General features: G+C 42.0%; 1 protein-coding gene across 1 annotated transcript in view; it reads right to left on the minus strand.

Annotated features, from left to right (window-relative positions):
• slc6a20 (solute carrier family 6 member 20) overlaps nt 1-25,001 on the minus strand; it is a 45,736-nt gene that overhangs the window by 4,054 nt on the left and 16,681 nt on the right. The window contains exons 6-9 of the mRNA XM_033039518.1: nt 23,717-23,958; nt 16,321-16,483; nt 12,662-12,869; nt 7,315-7,474 (exon numbers count right to left, since the gene is read on the minus strand). Of these exons, the coding sequence (XP_032895409.1) occupies nt 7,315-7,474; nt 12,662-12,869; nt 16,321-16,483; nt 23,717-23,958 (773 nt within the window). The remainder of the gene's footprint in view (nt 1-7,314; nt 7,475-12,661; nt 12,870-16,320; nt 16,484-23,716; nt 23,959-25,001) is intronic.

Below are 25,001 nucleotides of genomic sequence, written 5' to 3' on the forward strand. Positions count from 1 at the left end.
CTTCAGGGATCTCTTGACTGAGTCTCTTTGTGCTCAATATTCCTTATGACCCTGTCATTCATGCTATACGTCCTGCTATATGTTGGATCTCTCCACCTGCTCCCCCACCCCGTATACAGAATTGCCAAGTAGTACGGATTTTCCGTATTTTGTATGGAAATGCTATCAGAAACAGATGTACGGATTTGCTTTGTAAAATACGGATTTTTAAAAAATCATCCCGACTTCCTGTTTCATCTTGCTGTTTAAAAAAAAATGCAAGGATATAAAAAGTCATACTGTACCTCTAAAAATTATAGCTGATTAAATCTATTAGTATATTAAATTTCAAGATCTGGAAGCTTTGATCTACCTGTCCCGCTCCAGGTTTAAATAGTGCTGTCAGTTTAACGTGTGGGAATTTGAACTAACAGCGCTATGGGTTCTAAAAATAGCGCTCCCAGCTGGAACGCTATTGCCTTTACACATGGCGCTATGGCCACAGCGCTATGGGTCACAGACTTAGAGGAGGGAGTGGGAGGGAGGGAGGGAGATAAAAGAGGGAGGAGGAGAGAGGGAGGGAAAGGGGGAGGATGGGAGGGAAAGAGGGAAATAGAGAAAGGAGGGAGAGTGAGGGAGGCTTCCAAAATGGCTTCTACATCATCATCTGGTGTTAAAAGCAGGAAGCAGCCGTTCAAACAGCAGTATACAAAGAGATGGCAATTAATGCACTGTCAAGTAAGGTGCGTAGAAGACATATCAATTGGTAGCAAAGTTATGCATTCTTGTACTCTTACATGGGTATGATCGCACATTAAAAAAACACTTTTTTCAGCAAAATGGCCGCGTAAAAATACTGATTTCCTCAGCAAAATACTGATTTTCAGGTACTAGAATACTGAAATGCTCTGACAAAATTTGGCAGCTCTGCATATAGCATCAGCTCACACTTTATTTAGAATTAAATTCTCTCTCCTGCTGCCCTGCTCAACCTTACTAGCTGATCAAGATCATTCTGCAGCCCAAGACTACCTCGCCTCACTATCTGTGACCACCATTTTTTTAATGTCATGTGCAAGCCTACTCTTCACACCTTGATGATTTGATCATTCACATCTAAGTCATTACTGTGTAATGGCCCCAGCGCCAATTCCTATGGCACGCCACTGGTCACAAGGTTTCAATCACAAAAGCAATCCTACGCAATCATCAATCTCTTATTAACAAGTTAATTTTGGACCCCAATTGCCAACTTGCTTGAATCCCAAATGTTCTAACCTTTGCCTTCCATGTGAGACTTTGTCAATGGCTTGATTAAAATCCTAGGGTAGAAGCCTGGTATATTCTCATCAACCACTGGGGATTTTTCTAACTATATGTACACTAAGACATCTATTCTCTTTTTCAATCTTAACATGTAGAATTTCACTGCCCCACCTGAAATCTCCAACTACAATGCCTTTCTCCTGTATGAACACATACAAACAGTGTTTATTTGTGACCTCCCTCACATCCTCATGTTCCATGAACAGATTGCCTTTGGTCCCACATTCTTTTCCTAGCGCTTAATGTACTTAAACATGCTGTGGGATTATACTTAATCTTATTTGTCATTGGTATACTCCTGAAGTGCCTTCCCCTGTTTTCAGTTCTCTATACCTACCATATGCATCATGAAGTGCTCCAAGATAAATGTCAAAGTGCACATTGACTCCAGCCTCCCAGACAGCCTAGTTCCACTGCAATTTGTCTACTGATGCAATAGGCTTCGCAGCAGACACCATCTTCCTGGCTTTACACTCATCCCTGGAACATCGTGACAACAAGGATACCTACATCAGAATACCTCCTATTTATTGGTTATGGTTCTGCCTTTAACATAATAACTCCAAGCAAACTCATCTCCAACTCATGGACCTAGGACCTAGCAACTGGATCCTTGACTCCCTCAACCTTAGACCTCAATCAGTAAGGAAAGGTGACAAAACATCTTCCACAATAGTTTCTAACACTGGTGCGCATAAGGCTGTGTTCTCAACCCCGTACTATACTCCCTATACACTTACAACAGTGTGGCCAAATTCTGCACTAACTCCATTTATAAGTTCAAAATATGTGCAGGTTTGTAGGCTGTAAATTAGCCCTAGTGTGTAGGATAGAACTAGCATACAGGTGATCGTTGGTCAGCACAGACTAAATTTCACACTAAATTTCTAAACTAAACTAAACCAAATAAAGTTTGCAGATGACTCCACTGTGGTGGACTGGATATCAAATCAAATGAGGAAACGTGGTATAGGAAAATAGATCTGAGCTGGTCATTGACTTCAGGATGTAGAGTGGTGCACATCCCACCCTGCACCAATGGTGCTGAAGTAGAGATGATTGAGAACTTTAAGTTCAAGTGTAAATAACACCAATTTAACCTGGTCCAACCACAGTGATGCCATTGGCAAGAAAGCATACCAATATTTACTTCCTCAAAAGACTAAAGAAATTCAGCACATCTTCAAATACTTGCAAATTTCTCCAGATGCACCATGGAAAGCATACCATTGGGATGGATCACAGCTTGGTATGGCAACTGCTCTGCCCAAGACTGCAGAGAGTTGTGAACACATTCCAGTGCATCATACAAACCAGCCTACCCCGCATTGTCTCCATCCACACTTCAAATTGCTTCTGGAAAGCAGCCAATGCGATTAAGGTCCACTCATACCCCAAACATATATTTTTCTCCCCTCTTGTCAGGCAGAAGATACTAAAGCTTGAAAGCACACTCGCCAGTTTCAAGAAGAGCTTTATCTTGAACAATTTTCACGTGTATTTCTGACCTCCTAATCTCGGCCCTCGCACTTTTTTTAAAATCTGCACTTTCTCTGTAGCTGTAACACTATATTCCACACTCAGTTTGTCTTTTGCACCATTGTACTCACGTATGGTAAGATTTGCCAGGATAGCACGGAAAATAAAGTATTTCACTGTCTTGGTACACATGACAATAATAAACCAATGCTAATCATTTATTTCCCCTTATCAAATTCTTGATATCACTTGACATCTAGATTGTCTGGACTTACCATCAAGTCAAGTCAAGTCACTTTTATTTCTATAGCACATTTAAAAAACAACTCGTTGGCCAAAGCGCTTTACATTGGTGGAGATACTAACGTTATGCAACAGTGGTTCATAGATTAAGTACATACTGTACATAAATACATACATATAGCCCTCCCTCAGAGGACGTCAAGAAAGGCTTGAGAGTAAAGATGAGTTTTAAGTCTCGGCTTAAAGGAGTTGATGGGGAGGGGAGTTTTGATGGGAAGAGGGATGCTGTTCCGCAGTCTAGGAGCTGCAACCGCAAAGGCGCAGTCGCACCTGAGCTTATGCCTAGACCGCGGGATGTTCAGTAACCCCAAGTCGGCCGATCTGAGGGACCTGGAGGTATTATAAGCAGACTTTTGATGTGGGTGGGGGCAAGCCCGTTAAGGGCTTTGTAGACATAAAGAAGCATCTTGAAATTTATTCAGAACCGCAAATGTAAAGACGATTGGACGACACGGTGGCACAGCGGTAGTTGCTGTGTTATTACGCTAGAGACCTGGGTTCAATCCTGACTAGGGGTGCTGTCAGAACGGAGTTTGTGTGTTCTCTCCCTGAATGTGTTTTGTAGGTTAATTGTAAATTGTCGCTCGTGTGTAGTGTGTGCCAGTGTAATGGGGATCGCTGCTCAGTGCGGACTCGGTGGGCGAAGGGTCTGTTTCCTTACTGTCTCTCTAAACTAAACTAAAACAAAACTAAACATTGAGGATTAGGGTCCATGATGTAGCCTGGTGGAGGTGTTGAGGCCTGAGTAGATACATCAAGATTTTGTTGCAGATGCTGGTATAAACCGTAGACACAAAAAGCTGGAGTAACTCAGCGGTCCAGACAGCATCTCGCTACATCATCATCTATATCTCTCATTTCCCTTTCCCTTAACTCTCAGTCTAAGGTAGGGTCTCGACCCGAAGCGTCACCTATTCCTTTTCTCCAGAGATGTTGTCTGACTCGCTGAGTTACTCCAGCTTTTTGTGTCTATCTTATGTCATGATTTTATTGTGTGGTGGGGCATGTGACCTATTCCTCCTGCTTGTTTTTTGTGATCTTGTGAGAACAAAGAGGATCGATGGAAACAAGAGAAGGGAGAGAGTTGGGGAATTGTCGTAGGGGTGAAGAGGGTACAGAAGAGAAGGGGTAAGGAGAGAGAGAGAGAGTGTGAATGAAGGAACTGCAGATGCTGGTTTAAACCGAAAATAGGCACAGAATGCTAGAGTAACTCAGCCTCACAGGCAGCATCTCTGGAGGGAAGGAATGGGTTACATTTTGGTTCAAGGCCCTTCGAGAGAGAGAGAGTGCAGGGTGTGGCTGAGCAGAAAGAGGAGTGGATATCAGGGTGTGGGGGTTGGGATGGTAAGAAAGTAAGCAAAATGCAGGATTGATAAACAATTCCTCTGCATTTTTAAGCAAGTTGTCTGAATAGTCCAGGAAATATATCAGAAATGAATAAAAAGGAAATTAGTTTTGTAGACAACAGATGATATAGGAAGAGTGTGGTGGGTAGGAGCTTTCCTGAGTCAGTCAATCATTTACTATTTTATGATCAGCTGCCATACCCAGTCTTGACCACATAAAGATGAAATGATTAAAAAATTGTATTGACAGCAGAGGCCCTAAGTCAAGAGAAGAATAAAGACAATAATAAAGCTCTTTAAAATATTCTAACACGATGTAATAAATGCTTTGAAGAGTGTTCACTAGTTTTCAAAAAATCTTGACTCTGTGAAGTTTGCAAACATTTTTTATTCCATTCCTCACTATTTGCTGGAATTACAAACTCAGTCAGCAGGAAGATTAAATTCCACCGTATAAATTAGCAGTGAGAGATTATAATTTGACAAACTGCCAGAGGAATGTTATATCCAAGTGTTGTAACAGAGAGGCAGTACTTTTCCATACTGAAACGGATTAATAAAACATCAGTGACAGGCCAGGGAAATATGAGGAACACCTTTATGTAATTGGTGGCATGTGGTGGGGTGGGAAGGGGGTTACCCTATGATCAAGTGTAACCCTCATATGAAGGTTTGTCAGGGAAGTGGAGTTTAATGACTAGTTTTGCACGTGAACTTTGATCTGGCAGATTGCTGAGTCTGATGTGAATTTAAACAAGGAATAGGGATATTAAAAAGTTCCTTAAGGGAAAAATAAGCAATCTGATTGTAACTATTATGTATATCTTTCTGCTAATCAAATAATAGTGGCAGAATATGTGGAATGCATATCCTGAACCACTGTTTGTCATCTATATCAATAATTTGGATGAGAACATACATGGCATGATTAGCATGTTTGTAGATGTCACGCAAGTGGGTGGTATTGCAGAGAGTGAAGATGGTTATCAAAAATTGCAGCAGGATCTTGATCAGTTGGGCAGGTGGGGCGAGGAATAGTTGATGGAATACAGTGATATTTGAGGTGTTGCATTTTGAGAAAACGAATATGTGTAGGACCTACACAGTGAATGGTCTGGAGAGTGTTGTAGAATGTTGTAGAGCAAAGGGATCTAGGAGTGCAGGTACAAAGTTCATTGAAAGTGGCATCACAGGTAGATATGATGGTCATAAAGAGCACATTGGCCTTCAGCAGTCAGAGTATTAAGTTTAAAAGTTGGAAGGTCATGTTGCAGTTGTATAAGACTTTGGTGAGGCTGCATTTAGAACATTGTGTTCAATTCTGGGCACCATGTTATCGGAAAGATGTAGTCAAGCTGGAAAGGTGTGCAGAGATTTACGAGGTTGTTGCCAGGACTTGAGGGCTTGAGCTATAGGGAGGTTAAGCAGGCTAGGACTATTCTTTGGTGTGCAGGAGGTTGAGGGTGATCTTATAGAGGTGTACAAAAATGACGAGGGGAATAGATTGGGTAGACACACAGAGTCTCTTGCCCAGAGTAGGGGAACCGAAAACCAGAGGACATTGGTTTAAGGTGAGAGGGGAAAGAATTAATAGGAACCTGAGTGGTAACTTTTTCACACAAAGGGTCGTGGGTGTATGGAACAAGATGCCGGACAGAGGCAGGGACTATCACAACGTTTAAGAAACATTTAGACAGGTATTTGGATAGGACAGGTTTAAAGGGATATGAGCCAAATGCAGGCTGATGGGACTAGTGTAGAAGGGACATGTTGGCTGGTGTGGGTAGGTTGAGCCAAATGGACCTATTTCTATGATGTATGACTCCATCTCTATGATACTGGGAATTTCAGTGCGTTACCCATACCTAAGTGTCCTTTGCTTGAAATTGACTATCAGGTTTTAGACTCTTGTGCAAAATGTGTAGTCACTATGATTTATCTGTGCAGCAGTGGATAACATGTTCCAGGAGGTGGTGACTACACAATTCAAGAGAATGCAAGTAGAGAGGGAACGAGTGACAGATGAACAAAAAAGAGCAGGAGGAAGTTCAGGAGATTTATAGGGACATTCTGCTCTATAGCCAGTGCACAGGATGCTGGGTTTTATAAATTGGGGTATAGAGTTCAACAGCAAGGAAGTCACGATGAGCCTTATAGAACAATGGTTAAGGGTCAACTACAGTTTTGTGTCCAGTTCTGCACAATTTATGAAAGATGTAAATTTATTGCAGAGAGTAATGTGGAGATTTAATGAAGAGACAATAATTTGAGGGGGGGGGGCGGGACACTTCTGTTATGTGGAGGAGCTGATGTTATTCACTGAAACAGATGAAGTTGTGATCAGATAGAGGTATTTAAAATCATGATAGATATAGGCAGAGCAGTTAGAGAGAATAAAGTCCTGTCGGCAGAAATGTCAAGAACCGGGGGACGGAGATGAAAGCAGGTTCTACTCCATAGCCATGATCATAAAACAAGGATAATACTCCACTGCAGCACTCAAGGAATGCTGCACTGAGGTGCTGTCTTTGTGACAACGTTTTTAAAGATCCCAAAGTGCAATTGTGAATTCAGTATCCAAGTCAAAACTTATCGCTGAAACAAAATAACTGGTCATCATCATAGTGTTGTTTGTAATAGCTTGGTGTGTGCAAATTGGCTGCTATGTTCCCTGCATTGCAACTGGTAATACTTTGCAAAAATATGTAAAACTGTGTAAAGAGCTGTTGCCAAACCAAGCCGCGATGTATTGCGATAGGATACTTTCTGTAGAAAGAGGTAGGAGTCATTGGAGTTATGCCAAAACTTCTTAGTCTTCTGAAGAGGTGTGCTTTCTCAGATGTAGCAGTGCCAGTAATCAGAAAAAGTCTCATGTACTCACCTTCTTATTCCATAGATGTAACAGATTCCAATAACTTCCATCAGAACTACCAGTAAAAGTGCCAGGGTTGCTGCATAGTCATTGAATATAACAAACCAGTAGTTGCCCGATTCAGTGGTGAAAACAATTCCTATAACACAAGCTATAAGACACACAATACCTAGAAAAGGAAGGAAAGACAGGAGTGTGTGCATGATAATTCAAACTGTAACATAAAACATATCCATCCCAGCCTTATTTGTCAGAGCCCTTGTTAAAATCTACTTTAATCACCAATTTCAGTAATTGTAAAATTATCTTTAATACGTTTCTACTTCCTGAGAAGATTGTGGATATTTGGTATGTCAGAGAGGATTCTCTTGAATTTCTACAGTTGTACAGCAGAGAGCATCTCTGGAGAAAAGGAATAGGTGACGTTTCAGGTCGAGACCCCCCTCAATAGACAATAGACAATAGGTGCAGGAGTAGGCCATTCGGCCCTTCGAGCCAGCACCGCCATTCAATGTGATCATGGCTGATCATCCACACTCAGTATCCCGTTCCTGCCTTCTCCCCATATCCCCTGACTACGCTATCTTTAAGAGCCCTATCTAGCTCTCTCCTGAAAGTATCCAGAGAACCGGCCTCCAATGCCCTCTGAGGCAGAGAATTCCACAGACTCACAACTCCGTGTGAAAAAGTGTTTCCTCATCTCCGTTCTAAATGACTTACCCATTATTCTTAAACTGTGGCCCCTGGTTCTGGACTCCCCCAACATTGGGAACATGTTTCCTGCCGCTAGCATGTCCAAACCCTTAATAATCTTAAATGTTTCAATAAAATCCTCTCATCCTTCTGAATTCCAGAGTACACAAGCCCAGCCTCTCCATTCTCTCAGCATATGACAGTCCTGCCATCCCGGGAATTAACCTTGTAGACCTACGCTGCACTTCCTCAATAGCAAGAATGTCCTTCCTCAAATTAGGGGACCAAAACTGCACAAAATACTCCAGGTGTGTTCTCAGTCGGGCCCTATACAACTTCAGAAGGACCTCTTTGCTCCTATACTCCAGTCCTCTTGTTATGAAGGCCAACATGCCATTCGCTTTCTTCACTACCTGCTGTACCTGCATGCTTACTGTCATCAGGGCTGCCAACATTGGGTGAGAGTTGGGAGTGAGAAATTGCGAGAGACAGAGCCTGAGGGAGCGTAGCGACCGGGGGTGGGGGGGGGGGGGGAGGTATCCCCCTCCCATTGGTACGGACCTTTTGCATTTTTCAGCTTGAAATTGTGCAATATGGTGCATACTGTAGCGAATCTTTTAACATATACTTGAATGCAATATATATGCTTTAAATTGGATTGGAGCGTTTTTGAAAGGGGGGAGGCTGTGCAATCACTGATCACTGGCCTTGGAGGTACCCGGTGAGGGAGTGGAGCAACCGAGTGGGGAGAGGGTGTGGAAGAAGGGTGTCCCCCCTCCCAGGGTAGGAACTTTTTGAAATTTGATGTATTAAAATCATGTTTTAGTGCACCGTAGAAGTATGATTTCAATGTTTTTTGTATGAAGTATTTTTAAGAGGTAACTTTTTAAGGGGTAACTTTATCCACACACAGGGTGATGGGTGTATGGAACAAGCTGCCCGAGGAGGTAGTTGAGGCAGGGACCATCCCAACATTTAAGAAAAAGTTAGACTGATACATGGATAGGACAGATTTGGAGGTATGGACCAAAAGCAGGTAGCGTAGCTGGGACATGTTGGCGGGTGTGGGCAAGTTGTGCCGAAGGGCTTGTTTTCACACTGTATCACTCTATGACTACATTATACCTCCACCATGCATGAATGCTTCAAAATCAAGTGATCGAGTTTTATTGCCATATACTCAAGCATAGAAACATAGAAAATAGGTGTAGGAATAGGCCATCGGCCCTTCGAGCCAGCACTGCCATTCAATATGATCATGGCTATTCATCTAAAATCAGTACCTCTTTCCTGTTTTTTCCCCATATCCCTTGATGTCGTTAGCCCCAAGAACTAAATGTAACTCTCATGAAAACATCCAGTGAATTCGCCTGCATTGCTTTCTGTGGCAGAGAATTCCACAGATTCACAACTCTCTGCGTGAAGAAAGTTTGTTCTCATCTCAGTCCGAACTGGCCCCCCCTTTATTCTTAAACTGTGACCCATGGTTCTGAACGCCCCCAACATCAGGAACATTTTTCCTGCAGTTACAGTAAGTGAAAATCTAGCAGGCAAGCAGGATGCTTTCTCCAACCACCCCCATTTGAAGTCCACTATCTTCCACCGTATCTACCCAGTGCTTGGTACTTACTTCCAGCAGCCACTGGTTGTCCTCCAGGATGCACCGAGCCGCAGCCTGATCCATGCCAGTCACCTGGGCGAATTCGGCACAGAGACTCTCACGGCAGCGGCACAACGCTTCGACGCCTCCGACGGCCCGGGACTCTTGCACTGAGGCTGCTCCATGGCCGGAGCTGCTGTGAGCGACTTGCCAGCCCGGCAAACACTCGCCAGCCCCGCTCCCCGTCCGCATCTGTCCCAGCCGCTGCTTCTGCTTCTAACACCCGCGGCCCATGCAGTTGATATGAGTTTTGAAATTTTCGTTGATCACAGAATTTCTCACAACACAGCGAGAGAAATTTGTGATCAGCGTGAGAATTTGGTGAAATGCGTGATTCTCACGCTCAATGCATGGGAGTTGGCAGCCCTGCCTCTCTATCCCCCTCTCCCTCCTCTCTCTCCCCCCCTCTCTCTCTCCCGCTCTCTCTCCCCCTCTCTCTCTCCCTCTCTCTCTCTCCCCACCTTTCTTTCTCTCCCCTCTCTCTCCTTCCCACCTCACTCTCATCCCTCTCTCTCTCCCTTCTCTCTCTCTCCCCCCTCTCTTCCGCTCCCTCTCCTCTCCTCTCAACCCCCCCCCTCTCTCTCCCTCTATCACCCCTCCCCTCTCTTCACCCTCTCTCTCTCTCCCCTATGCTCTCCTCTCACCTCTCTCCCCTATCCCTCTCTCCTTCCTCTCTCTTCTCTCTCTCTTCCCCTCTCTTTCCCCCTCTCTCTCTCTTCTCTCTTCCCCTCTCTCCCACTCTCTCTTCCCCCTCTCTCCCTCCCACCTCACTCTCCCCCCTCTCTCTCGTCTCCCCTCTCTCCCTCTCTTTCCCCTAACTCTCTCTCCCCCTCTTCTCTCTCTCACCCTCTCCCTCTCTCCTCGCTCTCCCCCTCGCTCGCCCCCTCTCTTTCTTGTTCTCCCTCTCTATCTCCCCCTCTCTCCCTACACTCTCCCCTCTCTCTCTGTCCCTCCTCCCTCTCTCTCTTCCCCCCCTCGCTCTCTCATCTCTCTCTGCTCCTCTCTCTCTCCTCTCTCTCTCCCATTTCTCCCTCCCACCTCACTCTCCCCCTGGCTCTCTCCCCTCTCTCTTTCTCCTCTGTCTCTATCTCCTTTCTCTTTGCCCCCCTATCTCTTTACCCCTGTTTCTCTCTTTCCCCCTCTCCCCCTCTCTCTTTTACCACCCCTCTCTCTTCCTCCTCTCTCTCTCATTCTCTCCTACCCTCTCCACCCCCTCTCTCTCTTTCCTCTTTCTTCCCTCTCACCCTCTCTCTTCCCCCCCTCTCCCACCTCACTCTCCCCCTCTCTCTTCCCTACCTCTCTCTACCCTCTCTCTCCCCCCCCTCTCCCTCTTCTCTCTCTCCATTCACTCCCCCTCTGTCTCTCCCCTCTCTCTCTCCCCATTGTCTCCCTGTCTCCTTCCCCTCTCTCTCTCTCTCTCTCTCTCTCTCTCTCTCTCCACCTCCCTTTGAGAGTCTGTCCCTTCGACACAGAGACTCTCGCGGCAGCGGCGCAACGCCTCCGATGGCCCGGGACTTGCGCTGCTCCTTGGCTGGAGGTGCAGCAAGCGACTCGCCAGCCCCGCAAACACTCGCCAGCCCCGCAAACACTCGACAGCCCCGCAAACACTCGCAGCCCGGCAAACACTCGCCGGTCCCGGCTCCCCGCATCTGTTCCCGCCGCTGGTTCTGCTCCCATCCCTCCCTCAGCCCCGGCTCTCCAACACCCGCGGACCATGCAGTTTATCCGAGTTTTGAAAATTTTGTTGATCACAGAATTTCTCACCACAGAGCATGAGAAATTTCTGATCAGCGTGAGGGCGTGAGAGTTTGCTTGAGGGTTTAATTCTCACGCTCAAAGCGTGAGAGTTGGCAGCCCTGCTTTCATTGACTGATGAACAAGGACCCCCCAGATCCCGTGTCAAGCCGAAACATCACCTATTACTTTTCTCCAGAGATGCTGTCTGACCCACTGGGTTACTCCAACATTTTGTGTCTATCTTCGGTTTAAACCAGTATCTGCAGTTCCTTCCAACACATGCAGTAGAGAGCATATTGACTGGTTGCATCACAGCCTGGTTCAGCAACTTAAATGCCCAGGAGCAGAGAACTGCAAAAAGTGGTGAACACTGCCCAGTCCATCACGGGTTCTGATCTCCCCACCATCGAAGGGATATACAGGAGTTGATGCCTCAAAAAGAGAGCCGGCATCATCAAGATCTTGTAGTAGATTGTTTTCTTAATGTTTCACTAAATTTGTTTCAATTCAACAAGTGGTTTTGCGAAGGTTAACTATATGCCCTACAATTTGGAGCAACTTTCTTCTTTAACATTCTGATTTATGTAAACCCATTGTACAAATAAATGTCTATAACTCATTAAATCACAGTCACAAGCCCCTAAGCACTGAACAATTAGGCTAACACACCACTGTAGTACTGAGGGAGTGCTTCACTGTTGGAAATGAGATATAAAACAAAGCCCCTCCACTCTTTTGTAAAATATCCCAGCATTGTAAAACAAAATTGCAGGGAAGCTATGCCTTGGGTTTCTGAGCAATATTCATCTCTTAAACAAAAGCATGAAAGTGGACCATTTGAGAGTATAACATTGTTATTTGCAGGAACTTGCCTTGAATAATTTGACTGCTGTGTTTACACATTGAGAAATATTTCAGTGGCTGCGAAGTGCAATGGAACATTTGGAAAGGATTGTGAAAAACCTTCGATAAGTGCAAGCCTATCTTTCTTTCCAGACCTCAGAGCTGGTAAAGTTGATGCAAATATTCTGTGCAATGGGATCAATATCCTGATGCTGAAATAGTTTTAATTTAGACGGTTGTGAATAGTTACCCCTGATGTAAATGCTTAGATTAATGGCTGTTTAATTGACTTTTGGATACTAAGGGAATCAAAAGATATAAAGGTATTGAACAGCAGAGCAGGCTCAATGTGCCAAATGCCATTTCCTGCTTGTATTCATTATGTCTCTGAAAATAAAAGAATGCATCTAAATCAAGACTTACCTATCATGATCTCCCTTGGAAGGTACTTTGAAATGATCTTCATGTCACTAAGTGGAGTGATGACCCCAGCCATGTTTCCCAGCATGCTGCCAATTCCCAACATCAAGATCATCATAAAATACAATATTGCCCAGATCTGCGATGGTCCCGGCATGTGCACAATGGCTTCAGTGAAGACTATGAACGAAAGGCCAATGCCTTCAGCAGCCTGGTAAAATATATGGTGCAATTCCATTAGAATACAGAACTTATGCAAGAATCAAGGAATCATAGAATTATACAGGAAGAGAATATTCCTGTATTTGCAAACAAGTATAGACATAGGAGGAGAGAACAAATGAATGCGTGGCTGGAGGAATAATGCTGATGGGAGGGTGCTAGACCTCTGAGTGTTTCTGGGGCAGGGGAAATGTGCACAAATTGGATGGGTTTACACCTCAGCAGGACCATGACCAATATCCTCATGTTGGGACGTTGCTAGTGCTCTTGGGCAGGCTTTGCAGGAGTAATGGAACCAAATTGGGAAATCAGGAAGGAAAAAAACAAAACAGGAAATAGATGTTACAAAAGTAGTAAACTAGATTAGTCAGTTGAAACAAATGTTAATATAAAAATGGGGTCAAAGTATGGAAACATGTTAAAATAGCATAATTAAAAGTGCACTTTCTAAATGTGTGTAACATTTGCAATAAGGTAACTGTAACTGAATTAATGGCACAAATGGAAGTAAATGGGTACGATCTATTCCCTTTACAGAAATAAAGTTGTAGTTGATCAAAGAGGAACTGAATATTTCATGGATATTTCATAATTAGGAAGGATGGACAAAAAGGAAAATGAGGTGGGGGTAACACTATTAATAAGGGATGAAGAAAAAACAGTGGTGAGAAATTGACTTGGGTCGCAAATCGTGATATAGTATTGCAATCCACTTGGGTCGTACCATTTACTGTTTAAGTCCTGCCCTGGTTTGACCAACACTTCAATCTTGCTATTTCTTGACTCATATTCTCAATTAACTTTGTTGTAAATTTAGGTATCCTTCCTCACTGCCAACTATACCAATTTTGCCATAATCTGTAAATTTACTAATAATGTTAACTACATTGTAATCCATATTGTATGCAACAAACAACAGTAGAATCAGCATTGACCCATGTGGCACTCGACTGGTCACAGGCTTCCAATCAGAAAAAGCATTCTTCCCTAACTACAAGAAGGGTTTCGGCCCGAAACGTCGCCTATTTCCTTCGCTCCATAGATGCTGCTGCACCCGCTGAGTTCCTCCAGCAATTTTGTGTACCTTCCCTAACTACACTTTGACTCCTTTCCATGTCAATTTAGAATCCAATTGGCTAGCTCACTTTGTATTTCATGCAATCTCATTTTCCAAATTATTCTACCATATGGGATCTTGTCAAAGACTTTGCAAAAATCCATATAGCCTTGTCCTCATCAGTCCTTCAAAAATTTGGCTGTCCTCAACGACCTTTCAACATCTATGGTAAGATGACAAGATCTTAAACAATACACCCACCACAGATTCAATCCCTGTACACATGAGATCCGAGCATAGATGTATCGATGCTTTTCTCAATCTTCCCCTGTGCACCGACAAGATTTTTGCTGTGATGGAGTTAATCTATGCTGTTTGACCTTAAATAAAAATAGAAAATGCTGAAAACATTCAGTAGCACGGGCAACAAATGTGATTGGAGAAATAGTAAGGATTTTCTCTTTTTATTTCAGATTTCCAGCAGCAATATATTTTTAAATTAAATATTCAACTTTAATTACATCCATTTCAAAATAAAGATGATCCCAACCTAAATAATTGAGCTATGGTATGTATAGGATGTCTGTGAATGTGCACATTGTAGGCCAAACTTCAAGAAGCTGTTAACTCATTCACTAAAACATACAAGATCATTGGCCTTGCACTTAAAATCTGGAAAACAAAGGTCCTCTATTAACTGCCTAATTACAAGGTAGTAAAAACATGGGACCATTCCAATTGCGAGGGCCACCTCTCACTGAAGGCAGACATTGATGAGAAAACATTGCTGCTGCTTCCAGTCTACTGCCATAGTCTTCAGCTGACAGTGAAAATGTAATCAAAGACCAAATCCTTCAACATAGTAACAAGATCATGTGGGCTGCACAATTCTGCATAATTTGCCGACTCAAACAACTAACAGAAGGCAACTCAAAACACTGGACTAGTACCAACCATGTTGACTCCCTAGAATCCACGAAATCTGATGCCAGAATGGGTAAACTAATATCATCATTCCCTCCGAGGCCCACACTCCCAGTACTGAGGGTCTAATCATGCTCCATGAGCTCACGGACACCAGACTTGTGAAACAGGCGATCTAGCTCTGAGTTCTGTCATGGCATTCGACTTTCAGATGATTAGGGAAAATACTTCAATACTTTTCTTTAAATCGCTTTGAAAATAATAAATATCCTCACTGATGAAAATCCTTGGATGCTTGAATGTAAAAGACAAATCTAGGAAGGCATCTAGCACATAGGTATATAAAATCATGAGACGCGTTGGTAAGATGGATGGACAATCGTTTTTCCGTTCAATTGCAGGAGAGTTGCAAATGGAATTGAACAGCCCTCATCTTACCTAATGATGTTAGATTGATGTTAAGTCAGGTTGTGGATGGATTGCATCGAGACTGTCTTACAGCTCTATATTGGGGTAAGGACAGAAGCCTCCCAACAACCACACCCATCTTCCCTTTTACAGAGTACAACTCCAACTATGGGAATGTTTTTGCACTACTGATCATTGAGTTTCACCAAAGCACCTTGATGTCAGACTTATGTCAAGGGCTCTCACCTCGACTCTGGAATTCAGCTCTTTGGCCTCTGATTAAACAAATGCTTGTGAGTTCCAGTGCCAAGCAGTTGTCACTCACATAAACTGTTGTTGGAAAGGAAAAATTGGATACCATTGAGATCATTGCATTTTTGTGGGTAGCTTTCCAAGATCAGCAGTGAACATTGCTGCTTCACTGTAAATCCTAGGCCAGGGGAACAAAATTTCAGAAGTGGTAAGTATATAACTGCCACTACTTTGCAAAACTAGCCTGGTGACCAAGTAGGAATTTCTAAAATTCAGTCTCCTGGTGTTAGGACCTGACTTAAGAAAACATATTTAACAACCAAAATTCCCACTCTGTGAAGGCTGTACCGAACATGGTGTGCATGTTTATTTGGAGAGGCATGATCGGCTCTTTATGGTTCAATATAGATATTCCATTAAGCTGAGAACTCCACTTTGCAAAAGAAAAGCTTTGGAAGTATAACACACTCATCAAACATGTCTGCCTTAATTACTGATTCCTCCAGGTCAAAGGTAGAAAAATCATCATCCTGCAATTAGAACACTATTTGGAGGTTCCAAACTTAAGCAATGCAAATGTTTTTTTTTCTGAAATTAGAATAACAGTGAAAGGGCATAATTATGCAACGGCAATACACTGTAAATGCCAAGCCAGAGTTAATGGCTTTTAAAGGTGTGCATACTAAGGGCATTAATAGCACTGAGATATAAAAAAGGCTATGATACTATTCAATGGTGAAGCCGGAGCAAAGGGCAGATAAGTCCACTCCTGTCCCTATTTCTTAGTTCTTGTCATTACCGTATCCAAGTTAGATTGCAGATCGCAGATTTCAATTTGCGTGGAAATGGTGGCAAACATGTCTGGGGCTGTTGAATTCAGGTATGTTTTCCACATGTTAAGTGTATCGGGCGTTATTGCGTTCTCCTTCAGGTCAAATGTGTTTGTTAGAAGAAGAATCATCCTGTGATAAGAACGACACTATATAAGGTTCCAAAGTTAAGCATCCAAGCAAATTTTCAAAATTACTACAAGAATAAAACGATAACTAGGCATGATGACTCAACAGCAATGCCAGAGCTAATGATTTTTACAACAGTCCTTGAGTAGATTACAGCCTCAAAACAACTTATTGATAATAATGCTGTAACTGATTTTATGTTGTTGATACACAACTTTACAATGAATTTATCACTCAGAATGATCTCATCTCGACATTCTCTGGAGATTTTGCCTGCAGCTCAGTGAGTAGCAGTCTTGCCTTTGGGTGGATTCAACAGATAACACAAGTTCAGTGAGAGTCCTAGATTGTTGGAAATATCAGCTTTTAAATGAGACGCTCAGCAAAGTACCTGTGTACACTCTCAGGTGTATAAAAGAAAGTCACATTATTCCAAGGAGAAGCATTATTTTCACAGGTCTGCCACTGCTGTCTTTGAATGAAAAATAATCAAATATTTAACTGTACCGCTCCCCGTACCTACTTCCCAAACTCCCTCCTGATACTCTGGAGTCGCACGAGCTTCATTGGCTCGTCTCCAGCTGGTTCAAAATGCTGCCACTCGCCTTTTGACCGGAACTCGAGAGAGGGAGCACATTACGCCAATTTTGGCCTCCCTTCACTGGCTCCCAGTGCACTTTCGAGTTCATTTTAAAATTATTTTATTTGTTTTCAAATCGTTGAATGGGCTCGCCCCGCCTTACCTCTCTGAGCTGCTCCACCTATATGCTCCTGCCCGGTGCCTCAGGTCAGCTGATCAGCTGCTCCTTGAGGTACCACGGTCTAAGCGGAAGCTCAGAGGGGATAGAGCCTTTTCTGTTGCTGCTCCGGCACTTTGGAACACCTTGCCGTTGCACATCAGACAGGCCCCCTCACTGTCCATCTTCAAATCCTCCCTAAAAACTCATTTTTATTCTCTGGCTTTCAACACTGGCTGAGACATTGCTCCTGTTCTTAGTGCTTTTAATGTCTTTTAATTTTTACTGTTTTTAGTCCTTCGTTTTACGGTTTTTAATGGTTTGTAATAACTTTTTGTCCATGAGTTCTCATGTACAGCACTTTGTGGCAACTGCGGTTGTTTAAAGCGCTTTATAAATAAAGTTTATTATTATTATTATTATTATTATTATTATTATTATTATTATTATTATTATTATTATTGCAGCAGCATCCATCTAACAATGGCCTTCTGATCAATCCCAGCGCCAGGCTCATCACCCAAGTTCCAAACTTGCACCACCCATCTGCCATCTCCAGAAGCTACCTTTCCATGCACTCCTCAAGGTACCAATCTTTACCCTAATGCTGCCATTAAAGGCACACGAGTTTTATTTCTTGACAGGATGCAGATACCACTGAAAATCGTTAATTATTTCTGATCTGAAGAGGAAATGAAGAGTCACCCAGATTGGTGAGTTCATAGTTATATAGACGCAGCCCAAAGAGGAAAACTAGACATGCTTCCCTGAACTAGATACATTTTTACGCCAATTCAGTCATTTCAAATTGATCGATGTTATACTCCTTTTGTGGGAAAATGTACAAATAGAAGCCTGAAGAAGTCATTTGCTGCGAGCCGCTTCCAACTTTCAATAAGATCCAGGCTAGTTTAGTACTTCAAGTCCGATTTCTCACCCATTTAACATATTCTTGAATTCTATGTTCAAGAATTAATGGATATTAGCTTTAAATACACTTGGTTTTTAGACACCTGCAGCCTGCCAGGGAAGAAGCGCAAAATATACACAACATTCTGAAGATTTTCTTTCTTATCTTGGTCATAAACGTCCAAATTGTTATTTTGAGACTGTGCCCCATCACTACCACCGCCCCCCCCCCCCCCCCCCCCCCCCCCCCGCCTATACCCTTTGATTCACCAGCCAGGGGACACAGCCTTTCACCATCCAGCATGTTAATCCCCCTCAGAATATTATACGCTTCATAGCATTCACAAATCATTCAAAATTAGAATCAGTTTTAGTTAATATCACCTCATAGGATAAATCCTGCATTCCAGAAATCAGTCCGGTGAACTAATCTTGATGTGTGAATATCACTGCCAAATTTCCTATATTACTACTGCAACTCTCTTCATAAATGCTTTGGAATAAGTTGAATTAAAAGGTGCTATATAGAGGCAGGTCTTTATTTTTTATTTTTTAATATATTGATAAGATTGATCAATTGCATTGGAATATACATTGTGGTTCTTCCCCCAGGCCTTCATATTTAACATGAACATTTCTTATTACTTTCTCTATCACGTAGGGAAGCTGATATTATTATTTGTTCACATATTAGCTTTGTCCTACCCCTTCCTACTTCCAGATTTCTTTCTCCACCCCCCCCCCCCCCCCCCCACCCTCCCCCATCCCCTCACTTCAATCAGTCTGAAGGAGGTTCCTGACTTGAAATGGCAATCCCTTATTACTACTCAGCTCAGATTTATGAACAAATATTGTGGAGTCTGACAAAAAGCCATATAATATGACCTGGAATGTTCAGGATGGGTCAAATATTTGGATTCTGTGACGGGTTTCAATACCTTTGCTTTTGTCTTCAAGTTGCAACTGTTGAATACACTCAAAATATGCTCATTTCCCTTGATTCTTTCCATTTTCATCAGTAGAATATAAGACCTAGGGCAAAACATACACATTTTGCCCTCAGATTCTCCTTCCAATAAAAATAGAAAATGCGCATTCTTAGAGGGCCAGGATATTGCTTAAACCCCTTGGAATATGGATGACACTGGAAAGGTGCTATTTTCATTTCTATTCCTAACTCCTTGAGAGGACAATAATGTAATTTGATATCAAGGCCACAAATGGGCCGTGGCAGTTTGGCATGACTTTCTCTCCCCGCCATCAGTGAACATTTTCGGTTTTGATGTTATTGTTAGAGATTACAAATTGGATGTGCTGAATTATAGGACACTACAACCCCAAGGTGATAATTTGACCGTTGAGTCTGGGATGACTTCTCAGCCCCTCCAGGTCCTCGCATTTACTTCTGTTTTGGGTATTTATCCTTCCTTTTTGAAGATCACTAGTGAATCTGTTTCCAACGCACTATAAGGAAACAACTTCTAAGACCTAGCCAGTTAATTTTTTCCTGTAATGGTATTTGGATATGACACATATCCACCCCTCTGTCCTGAGGCAACCTAAATGTGGACACTTGCAGCAGTTGTAAGGGAGCAAAATGAGCCAAGGCACTTCAATGCAATACTATCAAACAAAAATAGTCACAAGAAAATGCACGAAAATATTAGGGCAGGTAATTAAAACCGTGGATAAATAACACCCGAAAGGAGACAAGAGGGTGAAATGTAAATAGACATGATTTGGAATTAGCCCTCATTTATGTCACCTTACCCTTTGTGTTATGTGTATAAACAAAATGGTATTGTCAACTGCCAAAAGATAAGAAGACTGACATAAGCCAGGTTGGAGTTGATGTGTCCTTTTACCTATTGGAATCTTCTGGAGCAAGCTCAGATGAACAGAATCACAATATTGTAACAGCCCAATGCTCTGTTTGGTGTGTACTTAGGGCAATATAATTAAGCCCATTCCCCTGTTTAGTTTAGTTTAGTTTAGTTTAGAGATACAGCATGGAAACAGGTCCTTCAGCCCACTGAGTCCACGCCGACCATCAATCATTGTTCACACTAGTTCTATATTATCCCACCTTCCCATCCACTCTCCACACACCAGGGGCGGTTTTACAAAGGCCAATGAACCTACAAAGCTGCATGTCTTTGGGATGTGGGAGAAAACTGGAGCACCCAGAGGAGACCCACGTGGTCACAGGGCGAACGTGCAAACTCCACGCCGACAGCACCTGAGATCAGGATTGAACTCTGGTTGCTGCCACTGTGTGATATAGTGAGACCTGGGTCTCTGGCACTGTGTATTTACCACAACACTGCAATTTATATTAGATATTCTCAACACAGTAAAAAAATAACCCCTTTTCAAAAGGTTCATTTCCCTCAATCGTCATAAAAGCTAATTCTAGTGTCTACTCAGTCACTTAGTTCAACAGAATTAAAATGCCTATATTCTAATCAGTTTAATTGACTTGAATATCCATTGCAATTATTTTATATTTTATCTCACATAGCTGTTAAAAACAAAATAATATTATGTTTCTTAAAACAGTCAATTCAATGATTGCTATTAAACTACAAAGGTAATACTTAAAAAGAAAAATGTAAGAAAGACACAAATTGCTGGAGTAATTCAATTTGTCAGGCAGCACCTCTTCAGACTGAGAAGGATCCCGACACAAAACATTGCCTATCTATATTCTCCAGAGATGCAATCATTCCAGCACTTTGTGTCTTTTTTGTAAACCAGCATTTGCAGTTCCTCGATTCTCTCTTTCAAAACAATAAAAGGAATCAATAAATTGTTCAAAGAGCAGCCTTCTTCCTGTTTTTTTTTTGCATGTGGCTGACATGGACAAGATGCTATTTATTGGCAGTGAGAAGAGTCCAGGGGGCTTTGTCCTGATGCCATTTCTGTGACCTACTTGGTATGACATGTTTAAGTAAGGATAATGTGGAGTTAGGATTGTGTGTAGGTTAGATGGAATGGATAGAATTTTTTTGTAAATTTTAAAAGCTGTAACTTTGGATGGTTGATGGAATAAGTAAAGTTCTCTTGAATTTCTCCACGTGTACAGTAGAGAGCACATTGACTTGGTTGCATCACGGCCGTGTTGGTAACTCAAACGCCCAGGAACAAACATGAATGCAAAAAGTGAAGAACACTGTTCAATCTATCACAGGTACTGACCTCCCCAACGTTGAAGAGATCACCAGGTGCCGCTGCCTCAAAAAGGCAGCCTGCATCATCAGAGATCCTCACCACCCTGGCCCCACTCTCATTTCACCCTTGCCGTCAGGAAGAATGTGTAGGAGCTTGAAAACTAACATGCAGGAGCAGATTTTACCCTATAACCATCAGGCAATTATACACTACAACCTCCAAATAAGCTCCGAACTACATAGAGTTGGGGGGCACTGTTTTTGGCTTTGCACTATTACTGTTTTTTAAAATATATATACTGAACTTTTTTGTTGTCTATTATGGTGTTTACAGAGTTCTATGTCTGTATATCTGTTGTGTTGCTGCAAGTAGGAATTTAATTGTTCTGATTCAGGGCATATGACAATAAAACACTCATGACCCACATTTCCATAGGTGTTACAAAGAACAATGAGTACTGCGATTCTATTGTAATTTTCACTGGGAGAGCTCACTGCATAAGCTCTCTATTGGAACAGAACATCAGGCTTGCTGCCTGCATGGCTCAGGAGAACCAGTCTAATATTGGAGCAGTACATTAAATAACATGGGATGACCTGCTCTTCAGAAGGTTGAAAGTGTGGCCTTTGGTTCTGGAGTTTATTCTGTGGAAGGGAGATTTATAAAAAGATATTCCTAAACCAACACCGGCCTAAGCAGCCTTTGTCTCCAGTGACAGGTAGAGATGTAGAGTGATTGCTGTTTTAACCGAATTAGCTTATTTCACTAAGGCAACAACTTGTCAATGAAGGCTTGAATTATTGGGATCAAATCACCATGATTTTTAATACCTGAGTTTCCAGCTAACTTTTGTATTCGCAGAATAAAATTCATAGGTGTTATAGTTTGCAAAGCTCCGATATACTGGGGAAATTCATCCAACTGTTAGAAACATAGAAACGTAGAAATTAGGTGCAGGAGTAGGCCATTCGGCCCTTCGAGCCTGCACCGCCATTCAATATGATCATGGCTGATCATCCAACTCAGTATCCCGTACCTGCCTTCTCTCCATACCCTCTGATCCCCTTAGCCACAAGGGCCACATCTAACTCCCTCTTAAATATATGACCTGGCCATTCTCAGTTTGATATTTGTGGGAGTCTGTTGTGAAAAACATGTCCAGTGCATTTACCACTTTGCAGGTGCAGCAATATTTCAAGATGTCCTTAATTGAGTCTAAAACACCTTGGTTATGGTTGAGGTTATGAAAGGTGCTCTATAAATAGATTAACATTTCTTATCAAGGAAATAAAAAAGGAAGAGTGGTGCATGTCAGGAATCCATCATTGTTCTCCAGGACACATCATAATAATGCAGAATGTTTTTAAAACTGCAAGATGCAGAATGCAAATCTGGAGTAAATGAAATGCTTAGCAAGTTCTCTAATATAGGGAAATAACCTGCACATATTAATATTATAATTGGGAAAGGACACAAAGCGCTAGAGTAACCAATGGGTCAAACAACATGTCTGGCGAACATGGATACTATAGGTGATGTTTGTGGTAAGGACCCTTCTTCAGACTCAAGTGCTACTTGACCCGTTGAGCTACTCCAGCACATGTGTCCTTTTGTGTAAACCAGCATCTGCAGTTCCTTGTTTCTAAATATTATGAATGAACCTTATTGTGTGTATTTTATACGTTTGGGAAAAAATGTATTGTATCAAACAATGACGTTTTTATTGAGTTTCATTTAATTTCATAAATTACTGGGCAATTTTTTGTATTTATTATTACTCCAAACTGACAGATGAAATCTTCCTGATGGTTTAGCAAGAAGGGGTCGTACTGGGGAAGAGAGAGAGAAAATCTATCTGCCCTTGTAACTGCCACATATTCCATCCAAGGAAAGACAAAAAATGCTGGAGAAACTAAGTTAGTGAGGCAACATCTATGGAGAGAAGGAATAGGCGTCGTATCAGATCGAGATCCTTCTTCTGAAGTGTCCAGTGACCCTTCTTCTGAATTGTTCTTCTGAGTCTGAAGAAGGGTCTCGACCCGAAACGTCACCTGTTCCTTCTCTCCATTGATGCTGCCTCACCCGCTGACTTACTCCAGCATTTTTTGTCTATCTTCAATTGTTCCAGCATCTGCAGTTCTTTCTTAACCTATTCAATCCAGACTGGCTGACACATAGGTGAAGTACTACTTCTACTTACGGTGAAAGTGGTTTCTTTCGTTTACTCCTGTACAGCGAGGAAGGAAAGATAGTGAGAAAGTATTAAGAAAAGATGTTGAGAAAGTGCACAGCACACTTCAAGATGGTGAAAATGTAAGAACATTTTAGAGAAGAAAATAAATTAAGCTTTGAAACAGAATGAGAGAGAAGGAACTAGTGCAATGAACTAATTGAGATTCTCCCTATATAATACTCTTACCTTTCGACACAGCTTTCATAATTAAATGTAGCTTTGAAACCATATATGGCAAAAGTGACAACGCTGGCAAATATTGATGTCAGACTGTTAATTAAAGCAATGAGTACTGCTTGTTTCTCACAGTTGTTGTTTTTCTGATTGAAACTGGCAAATGCAATCAGGCTCCCAAATCCCAGGCCGAGAGAGTAGAAGATCTGTGTGGCTGCATCAATCCAGGACTTTGGGTCCATCAGGTGCTCAATCTGAGAATGAAGTGCAGTGAGGTTCAGTGAGGGGAAAACATCATAACATGATCGCACATTAAAGAAAACAAGTTGAACTTTACAGGTTACCTTGGAAACCAATAGTTTCAAGAAAAAATAAGCAGAAAATATTAACATCAATCTTAACTGGCATAGTTTTAGTAAGTAAACCAAAAGCAAGAATAATCAGAGCCTAAAATGGACCAGTTTGATTCTGACCTCCTGCGCTGTCTTTGTGGAGTTTACACCTTCTCTCTGTGACTATGTACGTTTTCCTCCACATCCTAAAGATGAGTTTGTTGTTAGGATAATCAGCCATTGTATGTTATGGTGTTGGAGAGTGGCAAATGAATTGGATGGATTGATGAGCATGTTTGAGAAAATAGGTTATAGGGAAACAAGTAAGGTAAGAAAAATCAGATTGCTGTGGGAGCAAGCATTGACTCAGTGAGTCAAATGGCCTTATTCGATGTTGCAAAGACAAGGAAAATGAAAAAACACTACCCAAGAAAAATGAGTATCAAAAGACTCAAAAAACACACAAGGAAAACTTGGTTTAATCTAGGACTTGCAGAAAACTTGATAACTTTATGAACCTTTGTTGCACTCCCTCTGACACAAATGTATCATTATTTAGGCAGGTAGACTGGACCTGCATACAATATTCCAGCATCAGTCTCACCAGGGGCATTTATATTTTCAGTAACACATCTTTATCTTTGCACTTACAACCTCATGCAATAAATGCTACAATGCAAGGAAGTCAAAGACTGCATAAAACTAAAAAAAGAAGGCATATAATATTTCAAAGATTATCGGAAGACTGGGAAGCTTTTAATAGCTAACTGAAATAAACTAAAAGCAATGTGGAGAAAAGGTGAAACATGAAGGTAGATTAATCAATAATTTTAAAGAGGATACCAAAAGTTTCTTCAGATCCATAAAGAGTGAAAGGGAGGCAAGAGTGGCCATTGGACCACTGGAAAATGAGACTTGAGGTAATAATGGGTAAGTATTCACAGTGGAAGACACCAGCAATGTGC

The sequence above is a fragment of the Amblyraja radiata genome, chromosome 2, assembly GCF_010909765.2.
Source record: "Amblyraja radiata isolate CabotCenter1 chromosome 2, sAmbRad1.1.pri, whole genome shotgun sequence".
Taxonomy (NCBI): Eukaryota; Metazoa; Chordata; class Chondrichthyes; order Rajiformes; family Rajidae; genus Amblyraja; species Amblyraja radiata.